Source organism: Nerophis ophidion, linkage group LG29 (genome assembly GCF_033978795.1).
Source record: "Nerophis ophidion isolate RoL-2023_Sa linkage group LG29, RoL_Noph_v1.0, whole genome shotgun sequence".
Taxonomy (NCBI): domain Eukaryota; kingdom Metazoa; phylum Chordata; class Actinopteri; order Syngnathiformes; family Syngnathidae; genus Nerophis; species Nerophis ophidion.
The window spans coordinates 8913121-8930843 of record NC_084639.1 but is presented as its reverse complement, the minus strand read 5'-3'; the positions used below and the strand labels follow the sequence as shown (position 1 = coordinate 8930843).

Here is a 17723-nt window from a genome sequence, read left to right as displayed (position 1 = left end):
TCTTTGTGAGAAGGAGAGACGAGAGAGAAAAAAGCCTGTAGTGTAATGCTTGCAGCTAAAAGTAACTGCGTGGGAAGGTATACTCGAATATCACGATATAGTCATTTTCTATATCGCACTGACAGAAACCCGCGATATATCGAGTATATCGATATATCGCCCAGCTCTAGTTTGTTGCTCTCCCTCACACTACCGCAGGTTGACGACAGCCATGTAAGCACAAACTTTGTCCAGCAACAGTGGCTACCCAGCCCCCACAATGCATTGCAAAATCACGTGCTCTTTCGAGCCCTATATTGACGCCAGTGTTGCTTAAGGTCAGTCTAAAGCCCACCGGTGATCGACACGCTCACACGCACACACACACACACACACACACACACACCCACACACACCCACACAGATGGAGTGATGGAGAGGAAGGAAGGAACCTTTCAAATAAAAAGGTGCTTAATGAACTGAACGAGAAGGAGTCGAACACGTGTTCAGACGACCGTGGCGGTAAAACCACTTGACCCATACGCCAAGTACATTAGCGCAGTGATAAAGTGTTGATATCTCGCAAGGAACAGGGAGTAACCACGCTTGAGTGCAGCTGCCAACCTTGGCCATGATCTCTACATTGGGCTGTAAAGTAAATACTGCGATTTAAAAAATCAGCTTTCCTCCTCTCCTGTTTCTTGGCTTCTGTACATTTTCACCAGAAGTTCCATGAAGCCAGCAGACGGTCAAAGCAGTAACCACGAGGGCGACCAATCTTTGGGCACCACAAGATTAGATTTCATTCTTGGTGGGTATTCAGAATTGATTGTCCGTTCAAAACAATTCTCAATTCAAAATCAATACTTTTTAATATTATTGGGTGCGAGGTCTATGATTAACTACATTCCTCAATAAAACAGATTAACAGTTCTGATCAATGTATATATTACTTGAAGAGAAACTGCACTTTTTTTTGTCTTGCCTATCATTCACAATCATCACAAAGCTAGAAGAAGGCACTCAAAAGTACAGTTAGGATCCACTTTTTGCAATGTGCTAACTCAAGGCACTAGTCTAGCACTGGTGCCAATACCTCAGTAGGCCTGATCAGTTCATGCTCATAGACTTAGATCGGTCAAGTGTTGTCAGGGAAACTAGGACTGCATGCTGAATACTACAAATGGTCTCAATCCCCAGCTGAAAACATACTTCGGTGTGCATCCCCCCTCCCCACAGTGCAGCCAATGATTGAAGCGTAAGCTGTACTAAAAAGCGCCATAAAAGTTGCAGGCCGGCGTTCCTCTCGTCCTCCTCTTTGTTGCTTCCAAGTCCTTGGAAGTTCCGCCGATAAATAGCTAGCCTGTAAAAGCCTCGTCATCATCATCATCATCATCACGTGTCAGACAGTAAAGAGTGGCCAGGAGACCTGTTAGTGTTTGGACAAAAACACACACACATCACCATCATCGGCGGTCACTCGAACGAGTATGACGATCCTCCCGTTAGGGGTGTATCCCTTATGGAGGATGCCTGTGCGTAACTTAGTGTAACGTGGGGAGACCGGTGCACAGACAATCACCACACCATCCTTGACAGAAATGGGGTCAGGGTCCAGTAGCATGAAGTCAAAGACGATTGGTGACCCTTTTCTGCTGCAGCCTTCCCCCGTCGTTGTGCTCGTTTTTAAAATCTACCGTCTTCCGCCTGCTCCGCCTTTGAGGTCTTCACCGTATCCCTGGCTAGGGGGCAGTCAGTTACTAGGCCTTCAAGGGCCACCTGGGGTAACAGTAGTAAAGGGGTTTAACCAAGACCCCATAGAGGAGCCTCCACTGCTGGATGCACTTTAACGTCATGCCCAGGACACACACACACAGGTACAGGTGAGGTTGTGGTTCAGTGGCAGTGATTAGCAGCTGTGTCGTCACCAGGCGATAAGGGTGCACTCTGGTTCTCGCACAGCTGACGGCAATGGGCTCAGTCAGTTGGACAGAGGTTGAGCAGAAAAGTGAAAGTAGGAAAAGGTTTTTAATTTTATTGTATATATATATATATATATATATGTATATATATATATATATATACACAGAGCGGCCCCAGGCCTATGAACACTGCATCAACACACCCAAGACAATGTGCATATACACACACACCCGCTCTGCCCCATCCCACGCCTTCACCACCGCTTGATTCCCCTCGGGGTTATGGACAGCTGGCAGCGCTTCATAGCAGCAGTCGACCTCCAGGGCTCCCAACTCTGTTGCAAGTTGTCGTGATTATATGTGACATGTTTATGTGTGCATGGCATGGAATTTTTCCCCACTCCAGACTAGGAGCCCAGTCTAGATTGTATTTCTTTACTCATCTTTTCCCCCAGTGTTTACCATTTTCTCGTCTTTTCCGGGGCGCCTTCGGCGACCCATCAGCGTTCTTGTTCTGTTTGTCTAATCTTGAACGGGTTTGTGCTGAAAACATAGTTTTGTTGTACTTGTGCAATGACAACAATGTCCTATCTTATCCTATCCTATCAATCGAAGTCATCAGCGTTCCTGTTCTGAAACCCCTTATATATATATATATATATATATATATATATATATATATATATATATATATATAATTTTTTTTTTTTTTTTTTTTTTTTTCCTGTTTGTTTTTTAACTTTTTTTTGACAAGTTTTACATTTGGAATAGAAAAATTGTTGAACATAAAAATCCACATTTCCCGATCTTTGGTGTGATATTAAAAAAAAAAAAAAAACAACAGAAAACTGAATGTTGTCCATTATCTGTTATCATGATGTTTTTGGATATCAAAAATTGGGAATTAAAACAAGTGGGAAACTGTTTTCTCTTTTTCAAATGTTCTTGTAATTAGACCATATTTTCTGTTTAATGTGTGCTGTTTTCCTTTTAAGGATTTTTATTTTTCCAGATAAACGCAAAAATCGGAAAAAATGTTAATCCAAAATTCAAAAATGCGTGGTTATGTGTGATGACAAATTGAACCGGAAGCAGTACTTTAGCTTTTCTTTTGCATTTAGTATAACGGTAACACCACTGTTTGGAGTCCTATTGTCCTTTTTTTTTTTTTTTAAGTGTCATTAAAAAGTTGTTCAACTTTGGTTTCAGAAATGTAAATAGAAAAAATAGTCCGAAATTTGTGGTTTGATTTGCATTCAAGCATTTGAAATAGAATGAACGGAAGCTAAACGGACCTGTTTCGACTGTCATCTGCAGTCCTTTCTGAAGAAGACTGTTTTGGTCGTGGAGAGAATGAGAGTTATGTCAGTTTTACCTTCAAGTCCTTGAATTGTCGTGTTGCAAAAATGTGGAGCAGAGATAGGACTTCATGGAGTTTGAATGCTTTTGTTGTGAAGAGTGTCTTATTCTTCATGTTACACTGCGGTACTTACCTTGTCGTCTTTGTGTGTCTGCAGAGGGGATCCATAACATGCCCATGGAGTCCAGCTCCTTATCCATGCCCATGTCGGACCCCAACGCCTGGGCTACGGCCATGAACAATCTGGGCATGCCTCCAATGGGCATCACTGGGCAGCCGCTCATGCCAGGTAGGCGCCACACACAAATATTTCCATATGAGTTGGGAAATTGTCTTAGATGTAAATATAAACAAATACAATGATTTGCATATCCTTTTCAACCCATATTCAGTTGAATATGCTACAAAGACAACATATTTGATGTTCAAACTGATAAAAGTTTTTTTTTTGCAAATAATCATTAACTTTAGAATTTGATGCCAGCAACGCGTGACAAAGAAGTTGGGAAATGTGGCGATACATACTGATAAAGTTGAGGAATGCTCATCAAACACTTATTTGGAACATCCCACAGGGGTGCAGGCTAATTGGGAACAGGTGGGTGCCATGATTGTGTATAAAAACAGCTTCCCAAAAAATGCTCAGTCTTTCACAAAAAAAAGACGGGGCGAGGTACACCCCTTTGTCCACAACTGCGTGAGAAAATAGTCAAATCAGTTTAAGAACAACATTTCTCAAAGCAGTTGCAAGAAATTTTGGGATTTCAACATTTACGGTCCATTATATCATCAAAAGGTTCAGAGAATCTGGAGAAATCACTCCACGTAAGCGGCATGGCCGTAAACCAGGGGTTGGGAACCTTTTTGTCTGAGAGAGCCAAGAACCCAAATATTTTAAAATGTATTTCTGCAAGAGCCATATAATATTTTTTTTAACACTGAACACAACTAAACACCTGCATTTTAAAGTAAGAGCAACATTTCTAGATTACAATAGGTCTCTTATTCTTTGTAATAAAATTGTTATTCTAAAGCTAACTGTGGAGGGGGGGGGCGTGGCCTGCGGGCCTGCAGCGAAGCAGGGTGTTGCCAGGATCAGCCTCGAAATCAGCGACAGGTGCGTAGATAGCCCACCTGGGCATTGTTATCTAATCACCTGCCGCTCGGTTATAAGCAGCAGCCAGGAGGAGAGACGGGGTTGGAGCTGAAGCCAAAGCAACTGAAAGACTTATTGAAAAATAAAACAATATTGTAACCCTGAAATAGGCTCTCATGTCGGTGCTTGGTGGTCTTAAGAACCCCCAGGAGGGCAAGCCCCACACTAACCAATAATAAATAAATAACTTCCTACCATTAACGCAACTTCTTGAACAGGTGCGGTAGAAAACGGATGGATGGATTAAAAATGCATGACAATTTTTTATATTTTGAACATTATTTTTAACACTGTGATTACAAGTGGAATTATTCATTACTTATCGTGTTAAGCAATGTCAGCTCAGATTTATCAGAGAGCCAGACGCAGTCATCAAAAGAGCCACAGGTTCCCTACCCCTGCCGTAAACCAACAATGATTGACGGTGACCTTCGATCCTTCAGACGGCACTGTATCAAAAACCGACATCAATCTCTAAAGGATATCACCACATGGGCTCAGGAACACTTCAGAAAACCACAGTCACTAAATACAGTTTGTCGCTACATCTGTAAGTGCAAGTTAAAGCTCTACTATGCAAAGCGAAAGCCATTTATCAAAAACATCCAGAAATGCCGCCAGCTTCTCTGGGCCCGGGATCATCAAAGATGGACTGATGCAAAGTGGAAAAGTGTTCTGTGGTCTAACGAGTCCACATTTCAAATTGTTTTTGGAAATATTCGACATTGTGTCATCCGGACAAAAGGGGAAGCGAACCATCCAGACTGTAATTGACGCAAAGTTCAAAAAATTAGTTTCCTCAGTTCCCGAACGTTTATGAGTGTTGTGAAAAGAAAAGGTGATGTAACACAGTGGTGAACATGCCATTTCCCAACTACTTTAGCACGTGTTGCAGCCATGAAATTCTAAGTTAATTATTATTTGCGAAAAAAAATTTGAACAGGCTGAATATTTTGAAGTTGGAACAGTTTGAATCAGATGAAAAATGTGGGAATTGTTGGACTTTGAAGAATGGCCCATTGATTTAAATGTGAATTTCCAAAAAATGTAGGAAATTTGCGGAAAAGCGGGAATATTTTTTTAAATGGTGAAAATATAGAATGTTTTGAATGAGTTGAAATGTTAAAATGTTTCAAATTGGTTGAGAAATGTTGAAGTAGTAACGTGTTGAATTGATACTATTTCGGGAAAATCTGAATTTTTCCAGTTAAAAAAGTAAGTTGCTTTTTTTGTCCCCATTAAGAGGAATGTTTTGACGGTGGAACGGTGGAAGTGGGTTGAAAAATGTGGGAGAAGTACTCGCCACAAAAAAAGAGTTGAAATAGGGCTTTGAAAAAACAGGAATTCTGGAAAATCCTGGAATTGTTTTGAACTTGGAAAAAGGTTAGTTAGAATTTCCAGAATGGTGGAATGTTTGAAGGTGGCATGGTTTGAATAGGTTAAAAAATGTGGAAATGGTGGAAGTTTGAAAAAGGGGAGGGAGTGCTGGAGCTGCATTCGGGTGGAAGGCGGGGTACACCCTGGACAAATCGCCATCTCATCGCAGGGCCAACACAGATAGACAACATTCACACATTAGGGACAATTTTAGTTTTGCCAATCAACCTATCCCCAGGTGCATATCTTTGGAGGTGGGAGGAAGCCGGAGTACCCGGAGGGAACCCACGCAGTCTCGGGGAGAACATGCAAACTCCACACAGAAAGATCCCGAGCCTGGGATTGAACCCAGAACTAGGGCATTTTTTTAATATCTGAATATTTTTAGGCCATGTCATGATACACAATATATATCTCGATATTTTGCCTTAGCCTTGAATGAACACTTGATGCATATAATCTCAGCAGTATGATGATTCTATGTGTCTACATTAAAACATTCTTGTTCATACTGCATTAATATATGCTCATTTTAAACTTTCATGCAGAGAGGGAAATCACAACCAAAACTGTATTTATTAAACAGTTATTAAGCAGTGGCACAAACATTCGTGTCATTTCAAAACAGAAAGTGCAAGATTGTCAGAGACATTTTCAAACAAGCTGTGAGTGCACTTTTGTGCATGATGTCACTAAGATGACATACAACATACAACACTAAATTAAAGTGCACTTTTTGTACAGAACGCCACTACAATAGTTTAAAACAAATTAAGTGCACTTTTGTGCATGATTTTGTGGGCGTGTGGTACCGAATGGAGATGTTCACATGCGGAGTAAGCACTCTTCATTCTCGAGCAGGTACCTTTTCAAATGATGCTACATATTAGCAGTAATACCCCTTTTGTAGCAACGCTTTAGCACCACACTTGACAAATTACGGTTGTCTGTTCGACATATTCCCACCTGAAGCCAAACCACCGCCAGACAATTGCCCCCCTGCTGTTTTTCTTGGGAATTAATTCTTCCTTCATTTGTTACCAGATTATCACCTTCTTTCTCTTGTAGTACCACTCATATCGCAGCTAACGTTACCCCTGCTGCTACCTCTGTGCTCCGCGAGAGTTGTATACATATGTGACGTATGTAAGAGGGTGCGCTTGCTGTCTGTGAGAAGGAGGGACAAGAAAGAGTGATAAAAGCCTGCAGTGTAATGCCCGCAGCAAAAAGCTCGAATATATACTCGAATATCACAATATAGTCATTTTCTATATAGCACAGAGACAAACCCGTGATATATCGAGTATATCGATATATCGCCCAGCCCTACTCAGGACTACTCAGGACCTTCGTATTGTGAGGCACATGCACTAACCCCTGTACCACCGTGCTGCCCTTGTTACAATCAAATCACGGAAATTTGTAAAAAAGTGTGTTACAATTCTGGGTCACATTGCTGGCAGCTGGTTTGTACGCCAGCGCCACCTAGGCAGCCGTGTCAGCACTGCAAACTGCACCTTTAATGAGTTCCCTGCGGGAAAGCTACAATAGGGTATTACAAAAAAAAAAATCCTATTTGTGCTAATTTTTGGCCGTTAAGTGACTCTGCCAAAGTGGACGCAGCAATGTTTCACTTGAAAAAAAAGCTTCATTCCGCCGCCGCCGTCGTGGTGCTCTTCATTATTTTTTTAATTGAATTCTTGTTGTTTTCTTCCTTAAGGCTGTTTTTCGTTGAAGATAAAGCAGCAAAGAGTATTTAAAAATGGATTAGCAGACTCAAAGGGAAAAATGGAGCCTTAAAAAATAATCAACTTGGCCGTCCTTCTTGGCGTGTTTATTTGTCATTTTGAGGAGGAGTCTAATGAAAGGAGCTGCTCTTTCCTTTTGTCTCTCGAGGTCAAAGCTGCATTTTCTTTTGGAGGGGTTGTGGGGGGGGGGGGGGGGGGGGGGGGTTCCATTTCCTCTGTGGTTGCATTGGCCCTCCATGAATATTCAACAAAGCGCTGAGTCAGCTGTGGCTTGGATGAGTTGTCGGGAGGATGCTGCGGGTTTTTATCCTTCTTCCCGTCGTCGGGGGCCCAGCTGGTAGTTGACGTGAGCACCAGTCACAAAGTCAGACTCGACTCATTACGCTTCGAACGCCAGCGCGTGATGTTCGCGCCCACGCCGTCCCGACCAGAGCTCTGATCGGGCCAAACAGGCTGGCCTATTTTGGGACTTTTTGTGCATCCACTGATAACGTCGGAGATGAGAGGAAGTGGAGGATTGGAGATGAAGGGTCACCTGGTGCCCTGCTTAGCATCCTTTGTTTCTTCCGCTTCTTTGCCACTCCTTCACCCTACTCAGCAAGACATTTCTCTTTTGGAGGGGTGTTTGGGCTTATTTTTCCCACAGTGAACCACATCTCCCCATTGCCGGCAGCACTCGTGTAGCTCCAGACCGTAACTTTGACTGGAGTCAAGACACAACTAATATAATTGCCGCTTGCTGTTTAAAGTTAAAAGTCAAACTTTAAGTCCCAATGATTGTCACACACACACACTAGGTGTGGCGAAATTATTCTCTGCATTTGACCCATCCCCCTTGATCAACCCCTGGGAGGTGAGGGGAGCAGTGAGCAGCAGCGGTGGCTGCGCCTGGGAATCATTTTTGGTGATTTAACCCCCAATTCCAACATTTCATCCTGAGTGACAAGCAGGGAGGTAATGGGTCGCATTTTTATAGTCTTTGGTATGACTCGGCCGGGGTTTGAACTCACGACCTACTGATCTCAGGGCGGACACTCTCACCACAAGGCCACTGAGTCAATAAAGTTTGTTTGCTGACTCATTTTCATTGGAATTTACACCTGCTGAACACCAGGGCCATTCAACTGGCAGGCCGGGGGCCAAATCAGGTTAAAAGTTGGGAGACTTAAAGGGGGCTGTTGCCTATTGTTCACAAATTTTATGAAGGACATGACGACAGATACACAATTTGGCCGAGAGTGGCATATTTGTATCATTTGTAAATAGCTAATGGTCTAACAGCTGAAATTTTGTCGCCATCTGGTGGCCAACTAATGTTACTAAACCAATAAGTGTACTCACAGGGTTGTAAAGCACAGCAATTTATGTATATGGCCAAATCCAAACAACCTTCCCGAGTCATGGTGCAAAAAAGAAAACTAATCTTTTTCAGTGGATCGTACACGTGCTGAACACCAGGGCCATTCAACTGGCGACCCAGGGATGAAATCAGGTTAGACCGTGGGAGACTTAAAAGGCAACCGCATTTTTTTCGGAATTTTTCCTATGGTTCACAATCATTATAAAGGATGTGACGACTGATACACAATTTGGCCGAGAGTGACGTACGCATATCAATTGCAAATAGCTGCAATATTGTCGCCATCTGGTGGCCAACTAATGTTACTCGCAGGGTTGTAAAGCATAGTGATTTACTTGTATGGCCCAATCCAAACAACTTTCCCTAGTCATGGTGCAAAAAAAGAAAACTAAATCAACCAGCAACAAACATGTTTACACACACTATGTGGATATTATAAAAACGTCCAATCAACATAGTAATGAATTACACTCATTTAAATCCATAACGAGGGATGATGGGAAGAATGTAAAACATGACACTTATCCATGTTTGGCACATTTTAGCTGCTTGATATTTTTGATTGATTACAAAACTTTAAGGAGGTTGTCACAGAAGTGAACAAGGTAGAAGTCGAACTTTTACCTACTCTTAATATTCAGCCGGCCTCCGAAGCTCCCACTCTCTCCTCTCTGTTGCAAGTTTTGTTGATTCTATATCATTTCTTTGTGTGCTCCCTTGACGTCAGTCTGGACCTCCTCCCTGGAGTCCAGCCTTTGACTGAAAATTTTTTACTCCCCCAAGCCACCCTCCTCCCCAACGTTAACCTGTTTCTCACCTTTTTTTTTGTAAGGGGCGCCGGAAGCGATCCTTTTTCTGTCTCCCTGTAATGTTTGTCTGCTCTTGAATGGGATTGTGCTGAAAATCTAAATTTCCCCTCAGGGGTTATTTTAGTATTTCAGATTCTGATTCTGAACAATAAGCTTTTTTCCCCAAAAAAGTGCAGTTTCCTTTTAAACATTACACAAACATATACCGAGCCTCTTCCTGGTCTGTCACTTTAAAAAGATTCAATTGCAAATTTGCCCTTACCAAGCATGGCGAGCACCGTTAATGAACTGGTTTTGTAAGTCAGATGTGGTGGGTTCAGCAGGGATTTAGCAAATATATTTTATTAATTTATTTTTTGCATCGAAAATAACTCTTAATTAAGTGCAAAATATGAATCTTATTAAAATGAGTCAACAAGTATAATATTCTGCTTGGGGCTACAAATTGGCAAGCATCCACTGCAGGGGGCAACAAGGCTGTTTCTGAGATGTGTAACTCTGGCAGTAGACCAAAAACAAATGTTCACTACAGAGAATACTGCTGAAGTCCTCTCCTTAGTTTCCTGAAAATGTGGCCACAGGAAATATTCAGTTGGATAACCTGCAAGTACTGCAAGTATATATATCATGTAGTAACGGACACCCCCATAGCAATATATAATATGTACAACATACACTCTGCAAGTATATATATAATGTAGTAACAGACACCTTCATAACAATATATAATATGTACAACATACACTCTGCAAGTATATATATAATGTAGTAACAGACACCTTCATAACAATATATAATATGTACAACATACACTCTGAAAGTATATATAATGTAGTAACAGACACCTTCATAACAATATGTAATATGTTTAATATACACACTGCAAGTATATATATAATTTAGTAACAGACTCCTTCATAAAAATATGTAATATGTACAAAATTTATTTTATTTGATCATTTTAATCACTGCCGGAACTAATTCCTCTGCGTATTTATTTCCATTTCCAGAGCAGCACACTTCTTACTTACGGAAACAAATGCGAGTGTGTTCTAATCATGGCAGACTCGCTAACAAACGGCGGACGACTATTTTTGGACGAATGAGGATTCACAACTTTATCTTTTTTAAGCTGAACATACTGAGGATCAACTGCTGCTTCTAGAAACGAGCAGGAAGGAAAGGGGAGAAGTTGGCGCAGAAGGAAGCCCAGAGAGTTAGGTGAAAGTGACTTTGGCGCTGTAAATGCGGAATTTGGAGCCAAGCTGTTTCGACATAAATGGAGTGCTTAGCCAAATAAACCGGTAAAACCATCCTTGCCCAGCTGGAGCAAACACACAACTGTCCATCAAGTGAGTCACCTTAATATTGATCATGATACACGCAGCACATCATGTGTGTAATTACAATTACAGTGCATACACTGTCTGGCTCGCTGTGTACAAAAAAAGCATGAAATAATACTTTACAGTGATATGATTGTTCATGGTTTTCAGTCAGTACAGATTGGTGTCTTATCGCATTGTGATATGCATTACAAACTCAAACACGTTTTGTTTTGTTGTAGAAGCTAGCTTGCCTATTTTCGTTGTTAATACCGTAGCATGCCGATGTGTTACTACGCTAGAAAAAGAGTTCCTCGGTGTTCACTCTTACAATGACAATGTTGCTAAAGCCTGGTTATTATACAGGTTACGGAACGTAAATTAAGTATTGTTGACAGTTTTTAAAGGGATTTCGAAGTAGAATTAATTCCTCCCATTAGCTGCATTGCTAGCCACCAATGACCAGTCAATTTTAACATGTTAGATTGCAAAAAAAAAAGGAAAACCTAGTGAACTTGCATTGAAGGAGGGAACAAAGTGGAATTATCAGGGCTGCGAATCTTTGGGTGTCCCACGATTCGATTCAACATCGATTCTTGGGGTCGCTATTCGATAATATATCAATTTTTTTCGATTCAACGCGATTCTCGATTCAAAAACAATATTTTTCCGATTCAAAAGGATTCTGCATTCATTCAATACATAAAATTTCAGCAGGATCTACCCCAGTCTGCTGACATGCTAGCAGAGTAGTAGATTTTTGTAAAAAGCTTTAAATGTGAAGGACAAGGTTTTATCAACTGATTGCAATAATGTAAATTTATTTTAACTATTTAACTAACCAAAAATATGATTTATTTTATCTTTGTGAACACATTGGACACAGTGTGTTGTCAAGCTTATGAGATGCGATGCAAGTGTAAGCCACTGTGACACTATTGTTCTTTTTTTTTTTTTTTTTTTATAAATGTCTAATGATAATGTCAATGAGGGATTTTAAATCACTGCTATGCTGAAATTATAACTAATATTGATACTGTTGTTGATAATATTCATTTTTGTTTTACTTTTGGTTTGTTCTGTGTCATGTTTTTGTCTCCTCTCAATTGCTCTGTTTATTGCAGTTCTGAGTGTTGCTGGGTCAGGTTTGGTTTTGGAATTTGATTTTTTTTTAAATGAGAATCGATTCTGAATCGCACAACGGGGGAAAAATCGAATACGGATCGAATTGATGTTTTCCCTCACCCCTATGATTTATATAGAATTAACAATTTGTGTGCTGGTAGGACAAGGCACAAAGTAAATGTGCGGAGACCAAACAGGAAATACTACCAAAACAAGAGCACCGGGACAGGATGTGATATCAAACACGGGGGAAAAAACTGTCTTGTTTGATCATGACTTCAAAACTGACGCTCAAGCTGTACACTGACTACTCTGAAGTATATCCTTTTCTCTTATCAGCTGAGTAGACATTCCTACTGCCACACAAAATGCCCGGTGAAATGTAAGGACTCGCGTTATTTCATCTCTGTGTAGACATTTTCTGCAACACACACACACATCTTGGCTCCGGAGCCACCCCTGTGACTTTGAACTAATCCAGCTGGATTAGCTATCGATTCTCCATCATGGCTGAACATCATCTTTGCCTCCCTTTTTTCCTTTCACCTCTAAACACCGTGAGACAATTCACAGTCGCGCTTTGTCCTTTTTCATTTGCTCTTCCTGGAGGTGTTTCCTGCGTTCCCACTTTAAAGTGTGTGTTCTCATTCATTCCACTGCCCGACTGCTTTTATTGCACATTTCATCCTCTGCTAGCCTGGATGTTCCTCTCTTTCCTCTCTCCCTGCCTGTGGTCAAGTGCAGGCGTCCAGTCTGACAGCTGAATAAACAAAGCGGCGAGTGCAAAGCCTCCCGTGCACTTCAGCCTTCACAAAGGCGGCCATGATGACACTTTTATTCCTACGGACAGAGCTGCGAGCGTCCGGGTTTGCCAGGAAGGTTTTCGGAGCACATGTTCCACCAATGGAGTGCTCGACTGGCGCCGGGCCAGAGGCGGCATGGACCGGTGTGTTGTTGCAGTTGTTGTCATTGATGAGCTTTGCCAGGAATGAAATTGTCCCTCCACCATGCAGTTATGGTGGGAAGTAAAGGGAAACTACAAAAGAGTAGTGAATGAATGATCCTGCTAGGTCAAAATGGATATTGTTTGTTGTACATGCAACCATTCCATTGTTGCATGTTTTTGTTCTGCCATATTAGTTACAGCTGTAATCTCCTGGCTGATTCCTCCTATTCTTTTCATTATTACCATATTTTTCAGACTATACGGCTCACTTAAAATCCTTTCATTTAGTACATGGTGTAATGATGTGAGTGACCAGACCACATGTTGTGTATATATATATATATATATATACATACATACATACACAGTGGGGCAAAAAAGTATTTAGTCAGCCACCGATTGTGCAAGTTCTCCCACTTAAAATGATGACAGAGGTCTGTAATTTTCATCATAGGTACACTTCAACTGTGAGAGACAGAATAGGAAAAAAAATCCAGGAATTCACATTGTAGGAATTTTAAATAATTTATTTGTAAATTATGGTGGAAAATAAGCATTTGGTCACTTCAAACAAGGAAGATCTCTGGCTCTCACAGACCTATAACTTCTTCTTTAAGAAGCTCTTCTGTCCTCGACTCGTTACCTGTATTAATGGAACCTGTTTGAACTCGTTATCTGTATAAAAGACACCTGTCCACAGCCTCAAACAGTCAGACTCCAAACTCCACTATGGCCAAGACCAAAGAGCTGTCGAAAGATACCAGGTAAATAATAGTAGACCTGCACCAGACTGGGAAGAGTGAATCTACAATAGGCACGCAGCTTGGTGTGAAGAAATCGTATATACGTATATGTATATTTCTATGTGTGTATATATATATATATATTTATATATATACATAAAACATATATACACATATATGTGTATATACACATATATATGTACATATATATATATATATATATATATATATATATATATATATATATATTGCATCAGTCCATCTTGGATGAGCTCGGGCTCAGCGAAGCCGGCGGCGTTTCTGGGTGTTGTTGACAAATGGCTTTCATTTTGCATAGTAGAGTTTTAACCTGCACTTACAGATGTAGCGACCAACTATAGTTACTGACAGTGGTTTTCTGAAGTGTTTCTGAACCCATGTGGTGATATCTTTTACACACTGATGTCGCTTTTTCATGCAGTACAGCCTGAGGAATCGTCGTTACGTGCAGTGATTTCTCCAGATTTTCTGAACCTTTTGATGATATTACAGACCGTAGATGGCGAAATCCCTAAAGTCCTTGCAATAGCTTGTTGAGAACTGTTCTTAAACTGTTGGACAATTTGCTCACGCATTTGTTCACAAAGTGGTGGCCCTCACCCATTCTTTTTTGTGCATTACTGAGCATTTCATAGAAGCTGCTTTTATACCCAATCATGGCACCCACCTGTTCCCAATTAGCCTGTTCCCCTTTCGGATGTTCCAAATAAGTGTTTGATGAGCATTCCTCAACTTTTTTGGCACTCGTGCCAGCTTTTTTGAAACGTTTTGCAGGCGTCAAATTCCAATTGAGTTAATATTTGCAAAACATTACAAAGTTTACCAGTTTGAACGTTAAATGTCTTGTCTTTGCAATCCGTTCAATTGAATATAATTTGAAAAGGATTTGCAAATCATGGTATTCTGTTTTTATTTACCATTTACACAACGTGCCAACTTCACTGGCTTTGGGTTATGTCGATTGCTCCATATTTTGGCATCCGTACGGACAAACATTGCACGCGAATTGCTTCGGTTTTCATGAAATTCAGTTGTTCTCTGACCTTTTGGAATGGAATATTATTCAAAACTGATGTTATACTGTATTATTTTTGCTACACAAGTGCGGTTCAAACATTTATTGTGACACATTATGATCCCTGCTGCATGAAGAGTGCACATAATTGAAGTGTTTTTTGGTGAGGGCCAACATCTGGTTCCAACATCAACTGTTTGACATCTGACATGGAAAAGATATCCGCTTCCAGGAGCCGCCCTCATTATTCCCCCTCTCGCCTGTCCTTCATCCCTTGTTCACTGTAGCGCATCCAGACCTAAAGCAGAAGCAGATGGTGATCCATAGATGCTGCTCTTTCAGTCCTCTTGTACCCCAGGGTCACATAAGGCCTGCCTTAGTTAAGTGCGGAACCATTACGAGCAGCTCTCGTCAGCTTCAAAGCGAGCTTTGGAAGGCCAACTGTGTCTCTTAAGCTCGACTACATGCCTGCATGCTCACGTTTTCTGCCCGTCAGCCATTGAAATTACACATTGCCGAAAAAGTCTACCGGTTCTGGTCCACCCGCCTCGGTTTCATACAACGGTAAACTGTGAAATCCACGCTGCATTGAATGCATCGGTCGCGATAAGTCGCAATAACAACAATTATGGAGGGCGTGGGCTTCCTTTCCTTCAGTATGGTAGACACAGTTTATCCGAGAGGAGACTGAGGGCACCAAAGTGGAGACTTTGGAGTACCATGTGATACAAACAAAACAAAACAAAAGTACATAACGTTAAAAAGTCGGTAGGAACGAGGAATACCGGTCTTTACTCTTCGGCCTGTGGCCAACACATTTTATCCAAGAAGAGACTGGGGGCACCATTGGGGGTGTACTTTAAAAGAGTACTATAAGAAACTGGAAAACACGATAGCAAAAAACAATGGAGGAGAACACGGGCTGCTTGCCAACCAGAAACCTGTCAGTCACCGCGGATGCTACATTATATTGCCAAAAATATTTGGCAACCCATCCAAATGATGACAATCAGGTGTCCTAATCAATTGGCCTGGCCGCAGGTGTATAAAATCAAGCACTGTGGCATGGAGACTGTTTCTATAAACATTTGTGAAGGAATGAGCCGCTCTGTGATTTCCAGCGTGGAACTGTCACAGGATGCCACCTGTGCAACAAAGGCAGTCGTGGAATTTCCTCGCTCCTAAATATTCCAAAGTCAACTGTCGGCTTTACTGTAAGAAAATGGAAGAGTTTGGGAACAACAGCAACTCAGCCACCAAGTGGTAGGCCACGTAAACTGACAGAGAGGGGTCAGCGGATGCTGAAGTGCATAGTGCAAAGACTTTCTGCACAGTCAGTTGCTACAGAGCTCCAAACTTCATGTGACTTTCTAATTAACCCACGTACAGTACACAGAGAGCTTCATGGAATGGGTTTCCATGGCCGAGCAGCTGCATCTAAGCCATACATCACCAAGGCCAATGCAAAGTGTGGGATGCAGTGGTGTAAAGCATGTCGCCACTGGACTCTAGAGCAGTGGAGACGCCTTCTCTGGAGTGATGAATCATGCTTTTCCATCTCGCAATCTGATGGATTGGTCTGGGTTTGGAGGTTTCCCGGAGAATTGTACATTTCGGACTGCATTGTGCCGGGTATGAAATTTGGTGGAGGAGGAATTATGGTGTGAGGTGTTTTTTCAGGAGTTGGGCTTGGCCCCTTAGTTCCAGTGAAAGGAACTTTGAATGCTCCAGGACAAAGACAATACAACATACATCCATAAACGTGGATGTATATGCAAAAGTGCTATATATTTACCTGTGCCGTAATTTATTTATTTATATTTGCACCTTATTGCTCTTTTATCATGCACTACCACAAGCTAATGCAATGAAATTCCCTTCTTATCTGCACTGTAAAGTTCAAATTTGAATAACAATAAAAGGAAGTCTAAGTCTTTTTCAGGAGTTGGGCTTGGCCCCTTAGTTCCAGTGAAAGGAACTTTGAATGCTCCAGGATACCAAAACATTTTGGACAATTTCATGTTCCCAACCTTGTAGGAACAGTTTGGAGCAGGCCCCTTCCTCTTCCAACATGACTGTGCACCAGTGCACAAAGCAAGGTCCATAAAGACATGGACGGCAGAGTCTGGTGTGGATGAACTTGACTGGCCTGCACAGAGTCCTGACCTGGACCCGATAGAACACCTTTGGGATGAATTAGAACAAAGACTGAGAGCCAGGCCTTCTCGACCAACATCAGTGTGTGACCTCACCATTGGAAGAAAAGGTGGACCCGCATCATTTTGAACCCTATAGGTTAGGAATGGGATGGCACTTCAAGTTCATATGTGAGTCAAGGCAGGTGGCCAAATACTTTTGGCAATATAGTGTATCTTGCTTCAAAGCAACTTTATTGATAATTATGTTACCTCAACATTTTTTGAGTGAATTAATGGATCCCTGGGAGGACGGTTGATCAAATGTGCTCGTGACTCGTTTTGAGTAAAGTGTGTTCATTTCAAACTGACACAGCGTGCGTGACTCTGAGGAGGAAATACTGTTGTTACAAACGTTTGTGTGGTGTTGCTTCCGTATTTGTCATTATTCAAAGCTGAATTTAATGCGGAGCAGCAGCAGCTGAACTGAATATGACAGCGTGTCATACTTACGTTGGTCAGCTGGAACAAAAAATACCCAAAGCAGTATCGATGGTCCAGAATCTCGGACCGACCTTCGTAGGAAGCGGAACCGAAAAATACCGGTACTCTGTAGTAGGTTTCCCGACGTCTTCACGTCGTGTCATTGCTGGTTTACGAGCAGAGGAGCATGTTCGGCAGCGC

The 17723-nt window shown here is 41.6% G+C and overlaps 1 protein-coding gene across 7 annotated transcripts in view; it reads left to right on the top strand.

The window, feature by feature from the left end:
• Positions 1 to 17723, top strand: part of enox2 (ecto-NOX disulfide-thiol exchanger 2) — a 505472-nt gene that overhangs the window by 312289 nt on the left and 175460 nt on the right. For all 7 annotated transcript variants that reach the window (XM_061891605.1, XM_061891604.1, XM_061891603.1 and 4 more), the window contains one exon: positions 3419 to 3550. In XM_061891605.1, the coding sequence (XP_061747589.1) occupies positions 3419 to 3550 (132 nt within the window). The remainder of the gene's footprint in view (positions 1 to 3418; positions 3551 to 17723) is intronic.